At 36.8% G+C, this 20,808-nt stretch overlaps 1 protein-coding gene across 1 annotated transcript in view; it reads right to left on the bottom strand.

The window, feature by feature from the left end:
- LOC122834274 (plexin-A2-like) overlaps window positions 1–20,808 on the bottom strand; it is an 84,528-nt gene that overhangs the window by 45,211 nt on the left and 18,509 nt on the right. Inside the window, exons 3-4 of the mRNA XM_044122562.1 lie at window positions 20,445–20,627; window positions 8,696–8,830 (exon numbers count right to left, since the gene is read on the bottom strand). Of these exons, the coding sequence (XP_043978497.1) occupies window positions 8,696–8,830; window positions 20,445–20,627 (318 nt within the window). The remainder of the gene's footprint in view (window positions 1–8,695; window positions 8,831–20,444; window positions 20,628–20,808) is intronic.

The following is a 20,808-nucleotide window of genomic DNA, read 5'->3' as shown; positions in this document are numbered from 1 at the left end:
CATTCTGGAAGTGGATTAATGGCAGAGAAAACTAGAACTCCAAATCCAAAATACATCTTTGTCTAGGTCATTTGGACAATGACATTTTTAAATGGGAGATCTGGGATTGTACCTTTGGATTTGGGCCACCGTAGTTTGTTGTATTGAGTAGCTAAAGAAGAACTTATCTTAGTGCTTTTAGACTGTAACAGAACTCTCAATTTCTTACTATTGAATATTTTTTATGATAAGATAAGATTAGCCTACTGTGCAACATTTGCCAACACTTTAGTTTTTCAAGAAGTAAATAATTCTATATCAGTCTGTTAAGAATACTCACTTTCTATTTTCATTTGTTCTAGCACATGGAAAAACATCTAAACAAAACCTAGCATATGAGCTTTTAACTCTTTCAGTTCACACACAAGAAAACAATCTTATCCTGTAGATAGCCACAGACTTGCATAAGCGTCTGGCAAAGCATTAGCTCTCAATTAACTGCTAAAAGTTGTTGCTGTTACACCACCCCTGCATACCAAGTCATTTGGAGAAGCAGCTTGAACATGCCTGGTTTCTATTTGGTTATTATTCTGGGTCTGTACATATGATGCAAGCAATTTCCTGATGTAAGCAATCAGAAATGAAGAGTGGATTATGGATTAGAGTGTCTCCGGTGCACTTGATAGCATAAGTGGGTGCTCTCTTAGGTCTGTGTAGGCAAAATGGATTATCTGTTGCTCCCTACAAATAACTGTCCTTTTTTTTTAAACCAGCAGTTCAGAACCCATTCGTGGCATTCCATTAGCAAAATTATTTTGCAGTGTGGGAGGGGCCCAGGGCTGTAATCCATGAAGAGTTGTGGTCCAGAATTCATCCAAACTAACATTGTTGGTTTATGAATTGCAGACAGCATGACCTTTGTAAAGAGAGAAGAATGGATCTGCTTTCTGGTACCTTACAAAGAATACAATGTAATGCTTGCTCTAAATGTAAAGCAGTATTTGCTTTGTGGATCTGTTTTGCACAAGAGCTTACTGAAATAAACCCAGAAATGCCTCCTTAGGACCTCTTCAGGAAATTGAGAACACTATAACGTTAAAAAACAGACTATAGATTCTGCAGAATGTTTTAAAGAGGTATTTTTATGCCCAGTGAGAGCACAGTGAGCTCAACATCGTGCTTAATAGTGAAAGAAGGTTCTCACAACTTTCATAAATAGGTTGTGGTGGTTTATTATCATGTTGGCAGCATGACAAGGTCCTGGGTGAGGCACGGTGGAAGCAATGTTAACTTCTTCTGGTACACATCTGGATGGATTACTCCCATGTGAGTTTGAAGCAGAACTGCCTAAGTTGGCCTTAGACAAAGGCCTCATCTTGTCCAAACTAAGTAAATTATTATAACACTCTTACCTTGGCTGCAATGCTTATCAGATCCAGCAGCTGTTATGGCTTCAACTATTATAATGTTACCAAGGAGGTGTAACAAACAGTCCATGGATTTGATGCAAATGAATACCACACCTGGTTCAGGCCCCTTACTCTTAGAGATCAATATGCTACAGTGAGAAAAAGGTCCCACATCTATGAATTGTTTGAAATTTACATGTAAAACATACCTGCCATGCATTGTGTTTCATGCAGAGGAGAATGAAAAAGAGCAACAGCTCATAGGGCTTTGCAAAGTAATTTAAAATTATCAGAGCACAACTAAAAATCAATTTCAGGTTATACAAATCTATCCACTGAGCCATAGATTTGATTTCAATTTTGAATCTACTGTTAGATGTCAATCAGTTAGTCAATTGTACATCTATCTGTAGCTCTGATTTAGACCCAGTAAAACTGCCCATTACAAAAATGATCTAAGTTTAGGCTTAGAATTAAATTTAGACCCACAAAAAGACTGTAAGTCAGGCAAGTACACTTGAAAACATTAACTTAAATTTAAAGGCAAATTCGTTTGGTTCACTAAGAAGTAATTTAATCTTTTTTAAGTTGTGTATTGCAGCAAAAACATCAAGCCCTGGGTTTTGCTTTTGTTTTATAGATAGATAAAAAAAAATACATTGTATTATGGTGGATGAAAACAAAAAGTACTTCAGTCTAAAGTGTAGTTAAATGTTTGAGCTGCATTGGAAGTCCCCTTGATACTATCACTCATTTTCTAAAGAAGAAAAGGTCTTCAGTTTAGCATGCATCCTAATTTCCAAACAGACCTTTCAAAGACAACCTCACTCTAAGCACTGAAACTGCTTAGAAATACGTTTTTCACAAAGACACTTTGTTTTATTTATTTAGTTGAATCTGTTGACAAAATGGCAATTCAGCAATGTTTGGCATAAAATACTGTTTAAACACTAACAAGATTTTTGGAGAATTAGATTTATATTGTCCATAAAAATCTTGACTTTTAAATGTAGCTTTTTGGTTTGTTTGTTGTTTTTTTTTATCACGGAACTTTAACACTTTGTAAATTTTTAGGCACATAATGAACAATACAGCATTGTGATCGGGATCATTGAATGGCAGAGTGAAAAAGGAGCAGAGGTTCAAAGAAAAATATCTAAGAGCCGTTAGACACCTAAAGATTGATCAAGACTATTTTAAGATTATAAGAAAATATGGCCTCCGAGAAAAAATTCAAAAACAAAGTGGGGAAATGTAGGCGCCTAACACAGTAATGCAAATAACAGTATGTGTAAATACTCATAACATTAGCTTTAATAAAAAGATGGAGGAATAGTTTATTGTAACAGTTGCAGTATTTCCTCTACACAACAGGATGTATATGCACACTGCTGTCTTTTCCCATTTCCAGTTCAATAAATTCTCCCTTCATTAATATTTATTGCACTGTATCTATTTATGTAAATGCACTGTAAATCATTCATGACTACACAAAATATTTAACATCTATTTAACTTTTGTTTGGAGATTTTTTTTTCTCATAGAAACTGATCATTTAAAGCAAATACAATCATTTGGTTCAGGCTGCTTCCTGTAACATGCTTGCTGGCAGTGTCAATCACAGCAGAGCTGGAAAAGCACAACATTACATTTAATTTGTAGCTTTTTGAATGAGAAAAAGTATTATTCACAACATCTGGAGCATCTTCAAAGTAATGTATGACCCTATGATCTACACAATTTGCCACCACTTTTCCCTTTTATCCGGATAAACTGAAAGTTTGTAAATGAGGCCAGATGAATGTGCAAGCATTTGGAGCTCTGCAATTCTGAAATCCTATACCCTCAGCCTGCTATGTAAAATCTTTTAAAATAACATGTCAGTGTCATGTGTCAACTGAGTATTCCAGGTCATATCAGAAATCAGAACTCCCCGTGATGGAAACTGTTTCAGATTATGTCTCAGATTAGATGAAGCTATTTTAATGCAGAACCTGTAAAGATAGCTTTTCTAACATTTCTAAAAATGAATATTTTTGTGCACAGCTGTATATGGTGTTAGAAAAACTTGGATAAAATGTATCAGAGTATGCAAAACTGAAAAGTATGCATCATCATCCATAAAAATTAAGACTTTTTATTGCAGCAAAATCATCAGTTAATATTCTTGCATTCCTAAAAGCAGGAGGTTTTCGCAGCTGGACTGTCATGTTGTTCATGCACACGTTGACCTAATGACAATCAAATATGCTCTAAAGAGGAACAGCTATTTCTCTAGATTTAATAATACTTATAAAACCGTTGAAGTATTTTTGAAATTTAAATATCTCCTTAGATAGCATAACTACTTGGCGTGTTTAAGCAACACTCCAATTAGTTATCATCAAGTATATTTTTGATATTTGATATTTGATATAATATTATAATATCATATCAAGCTCAAAAATTCCGATTTTGTGAAATATCCCTCCTTCAACACACATTGCAATAAATAAAAGGTGGTAGCAGTGAAAATGCATATCAACAAAACGTGACATAGAGAAACACTTTGAGGTAAAAGATGTAAATCGCGAGCTTATTTTTGCACAATATATTAAATGTTAAATAAAATATCCCAGAAGTGATATTCATGCTGGAAGACCAGATGAGTGTTGCAAAACTGGTAGAAAAATAAATAATGGGAAACTGAAGTAAAATATACATCAATATCATCAAGACATCAGAAAGACAACAAATAAACTCATACTTTATTTCCTAGAGATAAATGCACTGCTTGGTTATGTTTAGATGTGCAGATGGAGAATGGTATGTTGGCTGTCTTGTCTAACAGACTTTGAAAACCTGAAGCTTAGAAAACAACAACATGAGCCAGAAACTTAGAACAATCTGTTAATACTTAGTCTCTTCTCCAGGTCCCACTAGCAAAGTTTTTCCGTCTGGTTCGAGCTAGATTCTGCATGTGCATGAATCTTAGGTTTTCTTGTTATTAATATCACAATTCAAAAAGAATATAAGCCACTAAAGGAAAACCAAATCAGATAACAACTTTGCAAAAACAAGATTGTGTGAAGGAATATGTCTTTTAGTTTAAGGGTGAAGTACTGAGTTCTGATCTTCAAGTTGCTTTAAAAAATCTAGCATATGCCACATTACCATACTAAAATTCATCCTGGCAAATGTAATTCAGTTAAAAAGCATTTTTCAAACACCTGCAAAATTGTTTGGAATTACTGGGCTTATTAAAAAAAGATAAGGTCAGCAGCACTGGTCACCAATAAGAGCTTAATGCTTGAAATTAGAATAAGCAGCTCTACAGCGTAATTGGCAAAAATGTTCACTTCAGCACAAGCCTTTACCAAAGGACCTCAAGGTAATAAGTGAGATGACTAATGCTAAAAATTTTCAAATAAAAGCACTATAAATGAGTCAGGAAAGGACAAAAGAAATGGCCCTCAAATTAGGAATGTAAGTAATACCACAAATAATAATAATAATTTAATTGTGAATACTGCTTTGCTACAGAGCAAGCAACTTTTCGGAAACCACAGCCTAAGAGACAACATATAAAAAATTAAGCTGAAGAAAGCATAAGATAAGTGGAGTAGAAGGAAACTTTAAAAGCACAGAAAGAGAAAAAATTAAAATGTCACTGTTAGAAATTTCCTGCCAACTGCACCAATAAGCCTGTTATTTTTTTTTTTTAATTATTCAAATCTAAGGACATTGGAAAAGAAAAAAAGGAAACACTTCAAGTGTTAATTGTGGCATATTCTTCAATTTGAGATGGAAATTGCAAAATCAGATTTTATCTGGTCAATCAAACAAAAAGAGGGCATTATTTAGTCCAGAGATACTGTAAATCAGCTAACTGAACTGCTAATGTTTTGACAATTTAAACAAAATATGAATGCGTAGCTAAATTCAGTATAAATTTATTAACAGTACAATTAGAAACACCCAACAGAAGACTGCAGCATCAGTGTGGTAGGTGGTGGGTGCACTGAGGGATTTAATGGAAAAAACTGCCAGGACACAGACATGTGGCCATGCCCAGATCTAGAGAGGTACAGAATACTGGGATTACATGGCATATGAACACTAGAGAGTCATTGTAGCTCACTGTGAAGAACATTCACATACACAAAAGTAGGGCCTATGCCTGCCTGGAGGAGGAGCTCCTGCCTCAATCTCTATTTTGAAGGCTTTTCACAAATTTCCTCCCAGGACAATCCGATTTTAACTCCCTCCATCTTTTCATCAACTTAAATAGTGTTCCTGTCCCTACTGAAGATCGCAATGGCATAATGATACCATCACAATGAGGGGAGTTTATGTAAAGTCACCTTTTTTGGAGATTTGGAAACACTTGGTGGAACTGCGCATCTGCTGAGCTTAAGATAGCAACTACTTCTCAGTCCAGTGCTCATAAGAAAGGTTGTAAATGGCATGAGAAGAATTGTTGTGAGTACCAGTACCAGAAGGTGCTGGTACTGAAGGCTGAGTACCAGAAGGAGCAGGAGCATCTTAAAGAGAAGGTGTTACACCGGGAAGTCAAATTCCTTTTTAAGTTATGTTTGATATATGTAGCACTTTCATAACAACTGAAGCTAACATACTGTGAAAAAAATGCATATCTATTTAGATAATTATTGGATATTTTATTATAGCCTACAATATACACTAATGGTTATTACTGGTGAAATATTGCAATTATTTTTGATGATGGGGGCTAATTATACGCTCATGGTTGACCGCTACAGACAAAACATGTTACTGCAAAATCTAACCCACAAACTCTGGAAAAGAGAAAAAATTCAATAAACTGTAAACAAATAAATCTTGGTAAAATATGAAAAATAAACCACAAGGACATAAAACTAACCAGGAGCGGGACTGGAATGATAGAAACTATCCTCATCTCTTTCTCAATATGTGAGTTGGAAAGCACCAAACCTTGCAAACATAGCAGCTTAATGTGCTGTTATTTTGTTCAGTCAAATTGAAATTGTTATGACTGAGCCTTAGCAATGAAGAAGTTAGATTTAAATGGAAATTAAGGCAAAAGTCTTTTGAAAACATTTGCCTTAATCTAGCCATACTGTGTCTTACCTCACATGAATGTTGTTCAAATGAAATGAACAACATTCATTTAATTTGAAACATAATTCAGACACTTTACACAACTCGTCTGAGAGGAAGTGTGTAAAGGTAACACTGACCGTTAATAAAAAAAAAAAAAATGAATATAGAGAAAAAAGAGGGACGTGGAGAAAAACAAAGCTGTGCATGGTTGGGCTTTCAAGGAATGATTTAGCATTTTCTTGAGTGGCACTCAGAGGGATTTTCCTGGAAAAACCTTGCAGCGGCTTTGTGTTTACTCTGAGGCTGAAGGCCTTAGCCATCAGTTCACAGACGGAGAAAGAAAACTCTGAGTTATGTGCTTTGATTGTAAGCATTACTGTACAAAATAATGATCAAACTTAAGACACATAGTGAGTAAAAAAATCTAAGACAGCTGTGAAGCCTTTTTTCACATCAAACATTTCTCCAAAATGGTCTTTAAGAAAAACACTTGTATCCACAAATAAATACTGTGATTTGCCTTTATTTTGCCTCACTCTTCATCTTCATGCTAACCCTGCATTAGCATGGATAGATGGCAAGCCTTATTGTCATTCCACATGAGTTGGCTGATCTCAGCCAAATCTTTATGTGCCTCATTCCTCATTCCTCATCAGGGCTGCATTGTGTGGCTTCCACCAATCTGAAAATCCTTCATAACTGGGATCCACTGAAATTGTGGGGAATCTGTAAGTGAAACTCTGTCTCTTGGGGGCGATTCCTTATCAGCGCTGAGGGAAAGTCTTTCAAGGAGCGCTCGGGCAAAGATGGAGATGGAGACAAACAGAGGAAGGCTTTACTTTCCTCAAAGCTTGTGAGGGCTACAAAGCCAAAGCTGTTCTAATATTGAGAGAAAAAGCTCGGTCAAGCTGGGTTTCTGGTTTCCTGCTTGGTTATTATGCGCCACTGAGGGAGATGTGAGGGGAGAAAGTAGCAAGAAATCTCCTTGAAAGAAGCTTGCATCTCTCCTTGAACGACCAGAGCTCATCAATAAATGATGCTGTGTCTCTTCCAGTCAATCACAAACACAAGAAGTGCCTTGATTTGTTTTAGAAAATGGTGCTCAACACAGTACTGTCTTTATTCTCCTGCATCTTTCCTTGATGACATCCCTTGTTCCCTTAAACGTCATACTTTTAAAGACAGATGGCTTTTAAGTTCAGTTTTATGCTCTTAAAAAGAGTTTGAGCTGCCCCGTAATAACTGGTGCTGCTGAGATTGCCCCCGCTGGCCTTTGGCTCTCCGTCCTGTGACTCTGCTTTGGTAGATTCCAGCAGAGAGCAGTGATAGGGGCTTTTTCTGGCCACAGTGAAACCTAATCCCATTTCACAGTGGCAGGCCATCGCGCCAAAATAATCACTTGATGGGAGTTGAAAGTGATTACCAATGTTCTCTCTTATCCGCAATGAGTGCAGAGAATACCGTCCAGCAACAACTATTTGCCTCTGTGATGGCGGGCCAAGTGAAGAGCGCGATAGGGGGGCACATTCATCCAGAAAAAAAACCTCTTCACTGGCTTTCCATGGTTTGTGTGTCAAGAGTGCTCACAAAAGATGCACGCACTGTAAGTCGATTCGCTTGGATAAGTAATTAGAGCAATGGTCCATCCCCTCACACACAGCCTACATATTTAACAATCCCTCTGTAGACGTGAATTTGAATTTCCTCTCTGTGTTTTGGCGATAAGCCATGATCATTTGGTTGTATTCCAAAAAAATATTATTCATTAGTCATTTATTGTTGTTTTTGATTTGAAATTGTGTTAGCTGCTAATTTTTAAACTGTAAATACTTGCTCCAGCAGGAATTATTATTTATGCAGAACAAAGCAAACAGTCTTATGTGCAGCATCCTGATAAGTTCAAACCAAGCAAATCCCTCAAAAAGAAGCGTTATTTATTTTTGTGCCTCAGCAAATGCAGAATTTTATCAGTTTCTCTGACCCAACACCAAGAAAATTTAACAAATAAAAAATTTTTTCACATCAAATAAAAGTTTCAGCTCCAAATTTCCATGCTATGCATTTAGCGACTCGCTCAAGGGCACATCAGCATGCTGAAGGTTCACTCTCAAAGTGACTTGAACCCGCAGGCGTCCTTCAGATCTCAGGCTTTCACCCGTCACTATATCCCCACCCTGCTCAGCAGCTCTTCTGACAGAAGCTCCAAAATAAGGGCGTTTCCTCACCTGATAGTCAGACATGACATACAGAGAGTTCCTGTCCAAGGAAAAGGCCATGTCCCGTAGGACTGAGCTGCTGTCCTTCATCACAGTCAGCGTCTCATACAGCACTCCTCCCTCCTGAGCGCCGTCCACCCTGATCTAAAGAGAGGTCAACAAGCAGGAACAAAGAGACACTAATTATTTTTTATCAGTAAAAAACAAATTTAACCTTTACAATGAACAAGAAAATGAAGATTGTTTTCACTATTGTGAGGAAAAATGTTCACCTACAAGAAAAAAAAAAGCGTAGATCAATGAATTAAACTTGTCTGTTTATGACATTTTTAACAATTTACACATCAAAAATATTTCTTTAGTCTCAAAGAGGTTCATCCAATCATAGCTGCACAGCTATAAATAAATTAACCTCCAGTGGAGATGTCAAATATAGTAAAAACATAAAAATACAATATAATTTACAATGTTGAGGTTGACCCTTGAAGGGATTTTAAATATAATTAGAAAAAAAATATATGCAACATAAATTTGAAAAATCAACCAGATTTTATACCATTGAGGTCATCTATTTCTCAATCATGAGCAAATAGCAAAGTGCATTTTGTCTGAGTATTGGGACCATGTCCCATACATGTACTGTGCAATCAGTAGATGATTTGCAGAACCCTGGATCTATTCAGGCCACATTGCTACTTGAAGATGCAAATAATGTCCAAGAAGAGACCATTGCCAGAAACAGTTTAGTAAAATCAGATTAGAAGGAATTAAGATTTTTAATTTACATGTTGAACTGAGCTAAAGAGGGTAATATTTTACTCAAAATTTACATTTTGCTGTTTAATGAAAGAACAAATTGTTTATATTTAGATGTGGACAAAAACAGCTTGTTCAAACCTCCCTTTAATTTCATAATTCCAAATTCCTAGTTTAGACCAACTTAAAAGGGAAAAAAGGGAATATTGAAGCTCAAAGTCACAAAATATGTCAATGTGTCTTTAGCTTCTTAAGGATTCTTTCAAGGAAACACACCACTCTTCTTCTAGTTTTAATTTTTGCTCGAACATCTCAGGGCTGGATTCTTACAGATTAAAAATTATGTTTATCTTTTTATCGCCTCTAAAAAACCAAATTAAGAAAATTTCCTAGACGTTTGCCTCCCAGCTTTGCCACGATTTCCATTGCACTCAAACAGTTTCTTGTGAATTCATGGCTTTTAAACAGAATTTCTTTTGACTGCAAACATAACAGATGCCAAACGGTAAAAGGTTTTCACTTTTCCTTTCCACTTTGACAAACAATGTGTGCTATTTCAGATAAACAAAATAATAAGCAGGTGAGCCTTTGTTCAAAGTCTGTTGCTGATGCACACATAGTCAATAGGCAGCTTATTTTTGTAGAACTACATTTACGTACTAGTTTCTGCATAATAAAAGTGTTTCTGCTTTTCATCTGGTTTCTACTTTTTTCTTTGTGCATTTCTTTACAACAGTCCTTAATTTTATTTCCAGAGAAATGCCTGTATTTGCAATAACAAAACCTATGTTTGTCTCTCCAGGAATAATGTAAACCGCATCAATATTAATGATAACTTGACACACTAAGTAAAAATCAAAAGTGGGAAAGAGGCAGCAAAGTCGGAATAAAAGCAAACCACAGCAAGAAACAACCCTTATTAGCGATGCAAAGCAAGCTGAATCTCCTTTTAAATTCCATTGAAAGTGGATCATTTGCTGTGTGATGCAATTAAAGTAAAGCTGAATTAATTTCACAATCATAATAATTAAAGGAAATGCAAGATCATGAAGACACGGAGTGGAGTATTGTGGAATTGTTCTCAAACAACTACAGAGTGATTATGCCACATCTTCCCAGCATGAGTCTGAGCACGTGGCCTCGGCACCCAAATCAAATTTGACTGCAGATTATTTTGAGCGTTTGCCAGGTCTAGCTCGCACAATATGGCAGAGCCTCAGCATTCTCTCAGTGGGGACAGTCAATCAATACAAACTGATTACATGATTGGATCCCCCAGGCACCAAAACTTCATCAATCAATCACGGCTCCACCTTCCAGGCAGTTGTGCCTCACCAACAGTCAGCGCAGGCAGCCAGGAATGAAAAACAGAGGGGGGGATATGTTTGCTAAAAGCTGTGTGTTTTAGATTATGTGGAAAGGAGGATAGAAATAGAAGTAATCAGAGGACATGGCTTCAGTTTTTCATCCAATACCACCCAGCCGCAATAGCGACAGGACCTTTTTTTTTGTTGTTTTTAAATCATGTAGAGGGCACTATCCTTTCAGGATTATTTGTTGGCTTATTACCATGCATATTTTTGTTGCAAAAGATACTTAAAATACAATACTCTTGTTAGAGGTCTTGATTCTCTTTTCCCCTTCGGAATCCCACATATACGCAGATTTCAATATGCTTTCCCACACTCTTCTGTTCATAAATAGCACACAAGAATGTAAGCATTTTTGTTGGAAAACAATGTTTAAGTAAAAAAAAGGAAAACACACGCACACACACAGAGAACAGATATATTGAGCTTTGTGGCATTTTGGCAGGGATATCATGAGAGTGGCCAAGGGATAGAGATGCTAAAATGAGCTCTGACAAATATTGACCCATCATGACTGATCCGAGCGGTTTGATTTCAGCACATTCACACATGGATTTATTATCTAAAGCAGGGCTGACCAGGTGGACGCCGTCTGGGAGGACCAGGTCCTCAATCTCTCCTTAAGCTCTACAGCTTTATAATGAGAGTAAGGCGGGTTTAATTAGTTTTATAATGAGCCTGTTTGTTGAAGGTGACACACATAGTTGCCCACGTACACACAAGACAGGAGTTGCAAATAAAAAAATAATTAAAGTAAAGGAACTTACTCTCCTGTTGGTTGCACTCATAAAATTTGTAATTACAAACTGCAAACATGATGGCTTATTTGGACCACCTTTGTGTGTGCTATATTATTAAAAGGACAGACCAAACATGAAACAATAAATGTTGGCTAAGTCACTAAGATGTATTAGCTGCATAATAAGTTTTTCATGTTTTTCTGCACCCACAATCAGCGTCTTATTCACTAAGCAAATAGAACAAATTAAATTGTGATAAAATTCGGTATATTTGTGAGTTAACCTGTGTTTGATGGGTTGGTTACTCCCAACTTATTAATTACGGTACTATTAATTGATTTATAAACATTGAAATAGCTTAATATATTTTAATTCTGTTACAACAATATGTGCTGTAATTATTTGGGATATGTTGTTAATGGGAAGAAAATTGCTTTCTTGAACATCATTGGAAACAGGGCTTTGTAGATTTAAAGTTGCAGCAAAGAAGCTCTCTAAGTCTGGGCTTGGACTTCGCTGCATTAAGTGAATCTCAATGTTCAAGTAATCCCAAACATGCTCTATTGAGATCTGGTGACTGTGGAGGCCATTGGATTACAGTAAACCCATTTTCATGCTCAAGACATTGACATGATTTGAGCTTTGTGAAAAGGTGCATCATTCTGCCAGAAGTAGCCACTAGAGGATGAGTACGCTGTGGTTATAAAAGGATAGACATGGTCAGGGACAATGCCCTAACAGACTGTGATGTTTACATTACTTGTAATTGGTTCTAATCGTGCCCAAGTGGTGCCAAAGAAATTATCCGCTGCACTGTTGAGCCAACAGCACAAGTCTACAATGTTGACACCAGACAGAATGGTTCAATATTCATGTTGTCTCTGCCATATTATGACTAGACTATCACAGCTGAAGTTGAGTCTTATCAGACCAGGCAACATTTTTCCAATTTGTTGTTGTCCAATTTTAGAGAGTTTGTGCGAAATCCACTGCTGCCATTTTATCATCTCAAACCAGCCTGCACATTTTCCTCTGACCTCTGACATCTTTGGGCATTTTTATTAACAAAACTGTTGCTCGCTGGATATTTCCCCTTTCCTGATATTTCTCTTTAAATGACATAGATGGCAGCTGGTTAAAATCCCACTAAATCAGCGGTTTCTACTAAAGTAATTCCAGATTCAAAATCACTTTTCCTCTTATCTATAAAAATGTTCTCCAGGTGTTTATCTTCAGATCTTATCAAGTGTTCTTCAATGTAAACAGCTGAAGAACTATTAAACATTAAAACAGTTGTACCTAATAGACAGCCCAGCTTTTCTGGTCATGTGACAGTCATTCCAATCTAAAATAACTCTTAGCTAACCATTTTTTAATATGGAAATACTACTCATCTACCTCAACTACACTGCATAACAAAGTGCACAGGAAGATTTTCTTCGAACAGGAGCCTAATGTCCAGATTTTTACTTTCAGAAATCGTCTACTGCAGACTCCCTTGTGTTGTCCCTTCCATATGAAATAAGACTTGTACAGAAACTGTTTTAGTACACACTTATTTGACCTGGTGTGTCTTTAATTTAATTCCTCTTTCTCAGCATCAAACAGGAAAAAAGGACATATATTTAACTCAAAAATATGTAACCCAATAGCAACAATATCCGTCCTGCTGCTTAAATTATCTTGCAGGACCTGTGGTGGTCATAAACAACAGTTTGGCTTCCCCAAACAAATATGCAACCTGAGCCTGTGCTTAAGAAAAACAGCCTTCCTTTCTCATGGATGGCTTTGCATCTTAAGCACAGTCTAATCCCATGAGAGCCAAAGAAAATAAGAAATGACTTCTAAGATATGACTTTGCTTGAGTCTGGTTGACTCTGTTGTAAAACTGCCAGACCTTCTATGATGGAGTCACCTACCAAGACGTCTCTGCGGTGACTGTTTACATATGGGATGGATTATAAACGATGATTTACAAGCTAGGGATGTTTGCATATAAACGTCTGTCTTTTCTTACCACAGTTAAAAAAACTTTGTAGATGACTTTGTTTATGGGTTAAAGGCAGTTTAAATTCAAGAGACATAGTCCATGTCTTGCATCGCTGGCCAATCTATGTCCAGTTAACCTAAACATATGGATGATGACCTAGGAGGCAAGCAGCAATCTGTTCAATGATTCATTCCCAATCTGCCACGCTGACAAGGTTTCATCTGTCCCTCAAGACCTTTATGTCAGCAGTACTTTGAACCAGACATGGCACAATCTATGTGCTTTTTTCTACAGTAAATTTCTGTTACTATTTTGAAAATTCATTGGCATACCTAAATGAAAGATACAACACATTTGAGCTAAAGTAAAAGCTTTTCATGAATATATAAAGTTTAGCACTACATCTTGTATGGCTTACAGACAGGCTGCAGAATGAAACTACATGCAAGAATAGATCTAAAGAAGATAGATATGGAATGTCAGGAAAGCAGACTTTGGAGCAGACTTCAGAGAGGACGCTTGCAGGCTTGAATCTCTACGATGACACGGGGCACTCAGTAACATAAGGGTCCAACAACTGTTCACCTTTAAGCTTGAGTGGCTGTGCATATGGTCCGATTGCTGCTGACAGCCCAGGAGAGTGTGCATTGATTAACCCATATATTCATGATGCCTCTGTGAATGCTAATGAAGCAAAACCCACTACAGAGCTGAGCAGCAGTTAGCATTTAATGACAACAGAGAGCATCGCTGATGTGGAGATCTGTATCATTGGACTCGGCAAAGAGAGAGATATTGATCATTGCTATGAGACACGATATATTGGTAAAACATAGCATGTGTGTGCTTGTGAAAGTTTGACTTAAAAAGTTACAGAACCTACAGAAACCTAAATTTCCCTCCACACTGGCCTTCAGCTGCATGGCAAGCCTCCAATCTTCATTTTACTGGTTTTACAACTTGACCACAGTCTCCTCTCCATCTGTGCATATTCCCTTCTTTTCCATCTCCTTCAGGACATGATTTCCTGCTTTCTGTTTCCTCTCCTCCTCCATGCTGCACGCTATCCCTGAAATCATTCCCATTGTTTGTCCGGTTCCCATGGCCCACCAACAAAAGCAGTGGGAGGGGGACAGTGGAACAATTCATGGCACCCGTATGGTCTTCATTTTCCTTACCGCAGTGCAGTCACAGTTCTCTTGTGTATTTTCATTTGTGTGAGCAAACAGTAGAAAGAAAAGCAAGAGAAGGAAAAAAAGAGGACAAAGAGTTAGAGGGGAAAAGATGGAGCAGCTCAATTAAAGTCGGTCATGAAAAGCAGAAAGATGGACACCTCCCTGTGTTATCACAAAATTGCCTCTTTTAATACCTTTTACAATTTCAGCTGCACTAAGACATCCAATGACAATCCACTCTGCAGAGTTTTACCCTCAGGTCCAGCTCATGCAGTTATGAAAATCCTTTCAGTTTAGCCTCAAACACACCTACTCTACCCTTGCTTTGAAAGCCCATTCTAGTGATTTCAATCATCGAATCAAATCTCCTCTTCCCAGACCGCCGTTACAAACCGTGACTTTGAAAAGTTCAAGTTATTTAGCAGTGCACCAGAGAATTTCCCCACCCGCTTAATGCTCTCAATAAGCCATAATAAAGCCACTATTTGCACATGAGAGTATTTGACTAAGACTTTATTTGCCATAAGCTTAACATTTCCAGTCAATTTCAAGGCAAATATGGCAGCCGAGTCACTAGAGCCACAGAGGTAAAATGGTGGGAGGTTTTTACATTTAAGTAATTACTAACCTGTGACTCTACGAGTAACTTTACTTAAATTTGGTGTCGTCTTTTTGTTTATTATAAACACCAGCGGCTATGACATCATTGTTGTGCTTCTTAACTTTGATGCACTTAAAACCTTGTAATTATTGCTAAAAGCAGGGACCATTTTGGCCCAAATTGCACAATATTTAAAAGCACTCCCCGTGTCAGAGGAGCATCCTCTTCCAGTGTGGTATTGTAGTTCTTCAGAGCACAACAGAGCTCTGCAGAAAATCAATTCTACTCAGCAAATGTAATGTGTTTGAAACTGCCACAGGGCTTGTTTGTTTAAACCTGCCACAAGGCTTTCAACAAAAATGCATAATGTCATCATAGTGTGTCTGTCGCTTATTTGCATGAGGAAAAAAGCTTAATATCCTACATAAAAATAGTAGGATGTATGACATTAAGTAATTGGAAATGTATGCAACACAAATGCATTAGTGGGATGGTGTAGAAGTTGAACAATGCTTGGTTAAAAAATACTTGACATTTCATTTATTTGACATCAACTTAATGTAAGTTCCTTTATGTGACTTCAGAAATTACCCAAACACATATAGCAGTGGAATAATATGACATAATGCTCTGCTTTACAGAAGAATATGATCTGTTTGCAGCCAAACATATATGTCTGACTCAGTCTCTTCATTTTCATGTTTTAGTTACTTTAATAACCATCATAATATGTTTTATCTCACTTTAAAACCCATACATTACACATTAATACTTTTCCCCAGGGAGTTTACTGTTGAACCAAATGTTTTGTGAAAAATTATTAACCCTGGTGTGCTTTATCAAGAGCAGATATGGCAGTTCCAAAAACATATAGTCACATCAGCTGTTGTTTTTTAACTGTATATGAATCCCGCACTACCGCATTCAGATGTGCATCAGTATTGCAATAAATCAACAACTTGAAGTCACACAATTGCATAACGTGCTCACTATGGGTATTTCCTGCTTTTTCCTGTGAAGAGTAAATGTAGTACTGAATGCATTCACCCACTGAAATCCATTTAAATACACAATGGTGGAAAAATAATTACGTTTTACCTTATTAATGTATGCAAGCTGCAAAAGCTCCTTCTGTTTTCAACCCAGAGTTACCCAGTAGGCTAAAACTACTCAGTTTAAATGAACCACCTGAGGCTACAAAGCAGTGTTAGATGATGATAGAAATGTCCTGTTTTATCAGAAACATGAGCAGTCTAATCAGGAGCTGCCAATGAGTGCATCCATATGCTGCACCAAGCTCAGACGGTAAGTCTGTGGGTTGTCCTTGTGACCTTTCACCCTGCCGACACCTTTGCAGTGACAGACCTGACCTTTGCTACTAACGTGATCTGCTGATGGCATTTATAGTCATGCCCCATTTCCACTGAGCCTGTCCATTTGGGTGTGATGGAATAGGATTGGAGAAGTGACCCTGTGCTCCATGGAGGCTCTTGGGAGTCTGAGATCATAGTTGCTCATTCAGTCTGTGTAATGACTGTAACTCTGGCCTTTAAACTCTCTGGACTCAACTACAGACATGATGGATTCCTTGCTCTGCTCACCTAAACTTGCTGGTCTCTTTGAGAGTTCATAGTAAGCCAAGTTTTTTGGGTTTGTTTTTTTTTTTGCACAAACTATTTTTCTGCTTCAATTTTTTGTCACGATATATTTCTTCTCTGTCTTTCTTCTTTGGTATTTGTTGTTTTTCGTCTTTTCCCTTGGCCATTAGTTTGACTTTGCCTTACACTTCCTCCGCTCTCCTTCTCTTCCTTTCCCACTGTCAGGCTATCTTGTCTTATTCCCCAATGGCTCATCAAAAGAAAGAGCAGCAGTGATGTTATCTGTGCCCCTAGTCTGGACCTGTGTGTGTGTGCTTCTTGTGTGTCAGACAGATTGCTTCTCATAAGACTGAGACCCCCAGGCTAATGTCACAACGGTCCTCTCACACATTTCCTAAGTCAGCTGCATGCAGTTTCTCTGTGCAATAAGCAGGGCCCAGTGTCCTATAAAGTTAGTTCTGATGCAAAACTGATTCTTATAGAAGCTTGACCGTAATAAAGCCTAACAGGAAGCACTTGGAATGACCATGGTGGACAATGAGCTGAATCAACTTTATCAGCCTCATGGAGAGAGCTCATCATCTACACGACAGTTTGATGGCCTTGCTACGTTTGTTTGCCTCATCTTATTGAATCAATGAATGTGAATGAGTTTCATACTCACCATAAGAGTTTGTGTAGCATTAGAAATAAATGTCTCCAGGCATTGAGACTATACATGCTGATTTTAGCATTTAAGAGTGCAGTCTAATCAACCTTGTTTATTTTGTTTCAGTCTGGAAAGTCTGGTTTGTTTGAGGAAGAATCAATGCGGAATCAAACTCTGAGTCAGACAAAAGCAAACTCTGGTCCACCTACAAACCTCGGTTGTGTAAAGGTGGTAGAGAAATATTGCAGAAGACGTTAAGCTGTAATTTATGCAAGTAGTGGTTCTACAAAGTACTGACTCAGATTTCAGATTTTTATTTGTAAAAAAAAAAAATATCGAAACCGAATATAATTTTTTCCTCCATTTTAATTTTGCATTGTAACATGACACAACATGAAAAAGTTTAAGGGATGATAATACTTTTACAAAGAGCATTTCTACCTTATGAGACAGCATGTCTCAAAAAATAATTTGGGGCCATTAGCTGAGGTCTGCACCAAAGAAATAAAATTGGTTTCAAGTAATAAAAAGGAAGTGCTCATTACTCCTCTGAGCTTAGCCACAGGTTTATTCTTTCACACCTTTGATGAAGTGAAAAATAAAGATGAAAGAAAGAAGAAAACACGTTTAACTCATTGCATTTTCATTAAGAACATCAAGTTGTCTCCACACCTGCCTGTAGCTATGTATTTAAATGTATAGGAAGCCATTAGAAATAATGCTTTAAATCTCTGAAGTGGTAAATGCAGTCCCTTCTAATCATAAATCTTGAAAGAACATAATTTTATAAAAGCTTTTACAGGTGCATAATGACCTCTTACATTTAATTAAAAGAAAGGAATAAATGAACATTTATGTTCTTCAGATTTGGCTCAAGTGGCCATACACAGAGATTTACATCAATTTGGGACTGTCTGAAGGATGCACCAAAACCAGATCTGAATTGTATAGTAGCAGCATCTTTGTGCAAATGAATAATGCTCCAACATAATCATCGTAATGTTCTTGACATACCCAGTTATGCTAAACAGTTCATAATTAAGAGGATTATTGCATTAATTACAGTTATTGGATTAAGGATCGTGTGACATCAGAAAATGCGAGATACAAACAAGGCAACAGATGTGTCTGTGTGATGAGCATTTTTATATTAACTGAAAAATATTTCTAATGTTTAATACAGCAATTTTTAAACTGAGTCACAGCAGAGGCACTTTCAATTAATTTTATGTATCTAATTATACACATTTTGTAACTTGTTAAGGTGTTATTGTTTAGACGATTAAGATGAGATATTAGACCACGTTCTTTTTTTTTTCTTTTTTTTTAAGAGTAGGCCTGTATGAGGCTGAGGAGGTTTAATACAAAGAATAAATCCTTCTCTCAAAACAAGATGTTTAAATTTGGTATTTTGTACAATTCCTTTCATGGTCTGTCTCTTACACATCAATAAACTTCATGAAAGTGCACTGCTAAGTCACTGAAGTGTTCCTTTAATCTCCAAGCATCACAACTAAATGTCAGTGCCTCAGATTAATGGATAAAACTTTTTATTTTGTGTGTTTGTACTGTAGCATGCTAAAGTTTAAGAGTGAAAAATTAAGCATTCTCCAGATATTTTTAGGCTCACAATTTGCTTTATTTGACCACTTGACTGTCAGCTTTTAGTACCATGTTCCCAGTGATTACATGGAAAGATCAAGATTTTATTGTTTAAACAAATAACTTGTTTGATACTCTGAGTAGAAGAAAGTTAGAAGTAGACAGCTTTACCTTTTCATTGCAAGGGATCAAATGCAGAGATTAGAAAAAAGCCTTAGTGATTTGCTTGTTGAAAGTTTTTCAAAAGTACTAAAAAAAAGTAAGACTTTTGGGAACAACTAAGAACATAAGGTGATGCTTCAGTGTGACACCGGCAGATAAATGAAACAAAAAAAAGTGCAAGACATGAGATAAAAAATTCAAACGATAGCTTCAATAGCCAAATATATCAAAACTTACAACTGAGTTTATTAAAAGTTTCAAGGTAAAAGTTTCCTAATGATCATGGCAATTCTTCAAAGAAATAACACCCAATGAAACCGGGTAGTGTTTTGGAACCAAGACAGATGGAAATAAAAAGCAATTATCGACTGAACATAAGAGGTACTGTTAGCACCTTTTAGAAATCATGTTAAATGTTTTTATTTCTTCAAATTTTCAAAGAACTATGCTCACTTTGCTTCATAAACTTGGAGATATGGGTTCATTCACCTCTCTGCCTTTCTCTCGTTCTCTTTTTTCAGTTAGAAAATAATTCTACAAAATCATTTTACTTACTATTATTTATTTATTTTAAACCAATCAAGTTGGCTCACTTTGAAAAATACTGTTGTGACCCGGTAAGTGTCTAACAACATGGGTGAGGATTAATAAAAAAGCAGCTAAAGGTGTTTTGTGTGCATTTCTTTTTTGTGCCTTTTTCATTATGTATTTAATCTATTTTGTTTTGTTAATTTGTGCTCTTTTACTTACCCTCCTGAAAGAAGAAATTATAAATAAATTACATTAATGATAATCTATTTCACATTTTCTAACTGAGGTTAATAGAATAAAATACATCAAAGCTGATATTTTGGAGAAGACAAACCATCCCTATACTGTCACTTCATTAACCCAAGAAAATATTTCCTACATTTGTATCTGTCTGATGAAAAAAAACTTTAATACCTGTTTAGCTACAATCAACAGTGCTTGGTTTTGCAAAGTGGAAATTTATTGAATGAAATACAAAACAGATATAGAGAAATTTATCCTAAGCAAACATAAATAATTATTACAGGTGTAATGCTATAACTATGCTTGACAGCAAGCATTTATTGACTTACGGCTGCTCTTACCTTTTTCAGGCGTCCGCTCCTTGTGCCCAGAAATACCACATTGTGTCCACTGTAGATATAGGAAGTGACGGAGGTCAGCCTGTCCCGTCTCTCAGTGAACACAGTCTGACCAGACACCAGCTGAGAGCCACCCAGGGGTTGGTTGATATCCAGGCCACAGAAGTGATCATCAATGGGAACAGGCTGCAGGGAGACACCCAGAACGTCAGAGTGAGCATAAGAAAACCATAAATAAAATAAAAGAAAGACGAGAGATGAATTTTTAAAGGTGTGGCATGGAGAAAAAACATTCAGGAGGGGAATGTAGGGAAGAACAGAAATGTTACTGAGGAGAAGAGATATAAGAAAGGAGCTAGAGATTATT

The sequence above is a fragment of the Gambusia affinis genome, linkage group LG07, assembly GCF_019740435.1.
Source record: "Gambusia affinis linkage group LG07, SWU_Gaff_1.0, whole genome shotgun sequence".
Lineage (NCBI taxonomy): Eukaryota > Metazoa > Chordata > Actinopteri > Cyprinodontiformes > Poeciliidae > Gambusia > Gambusia affinis.
Note: the sequence above shows the minus strand (reverse complement) of the source record. Positions and strands in the feature narration are given on the sequence as shown.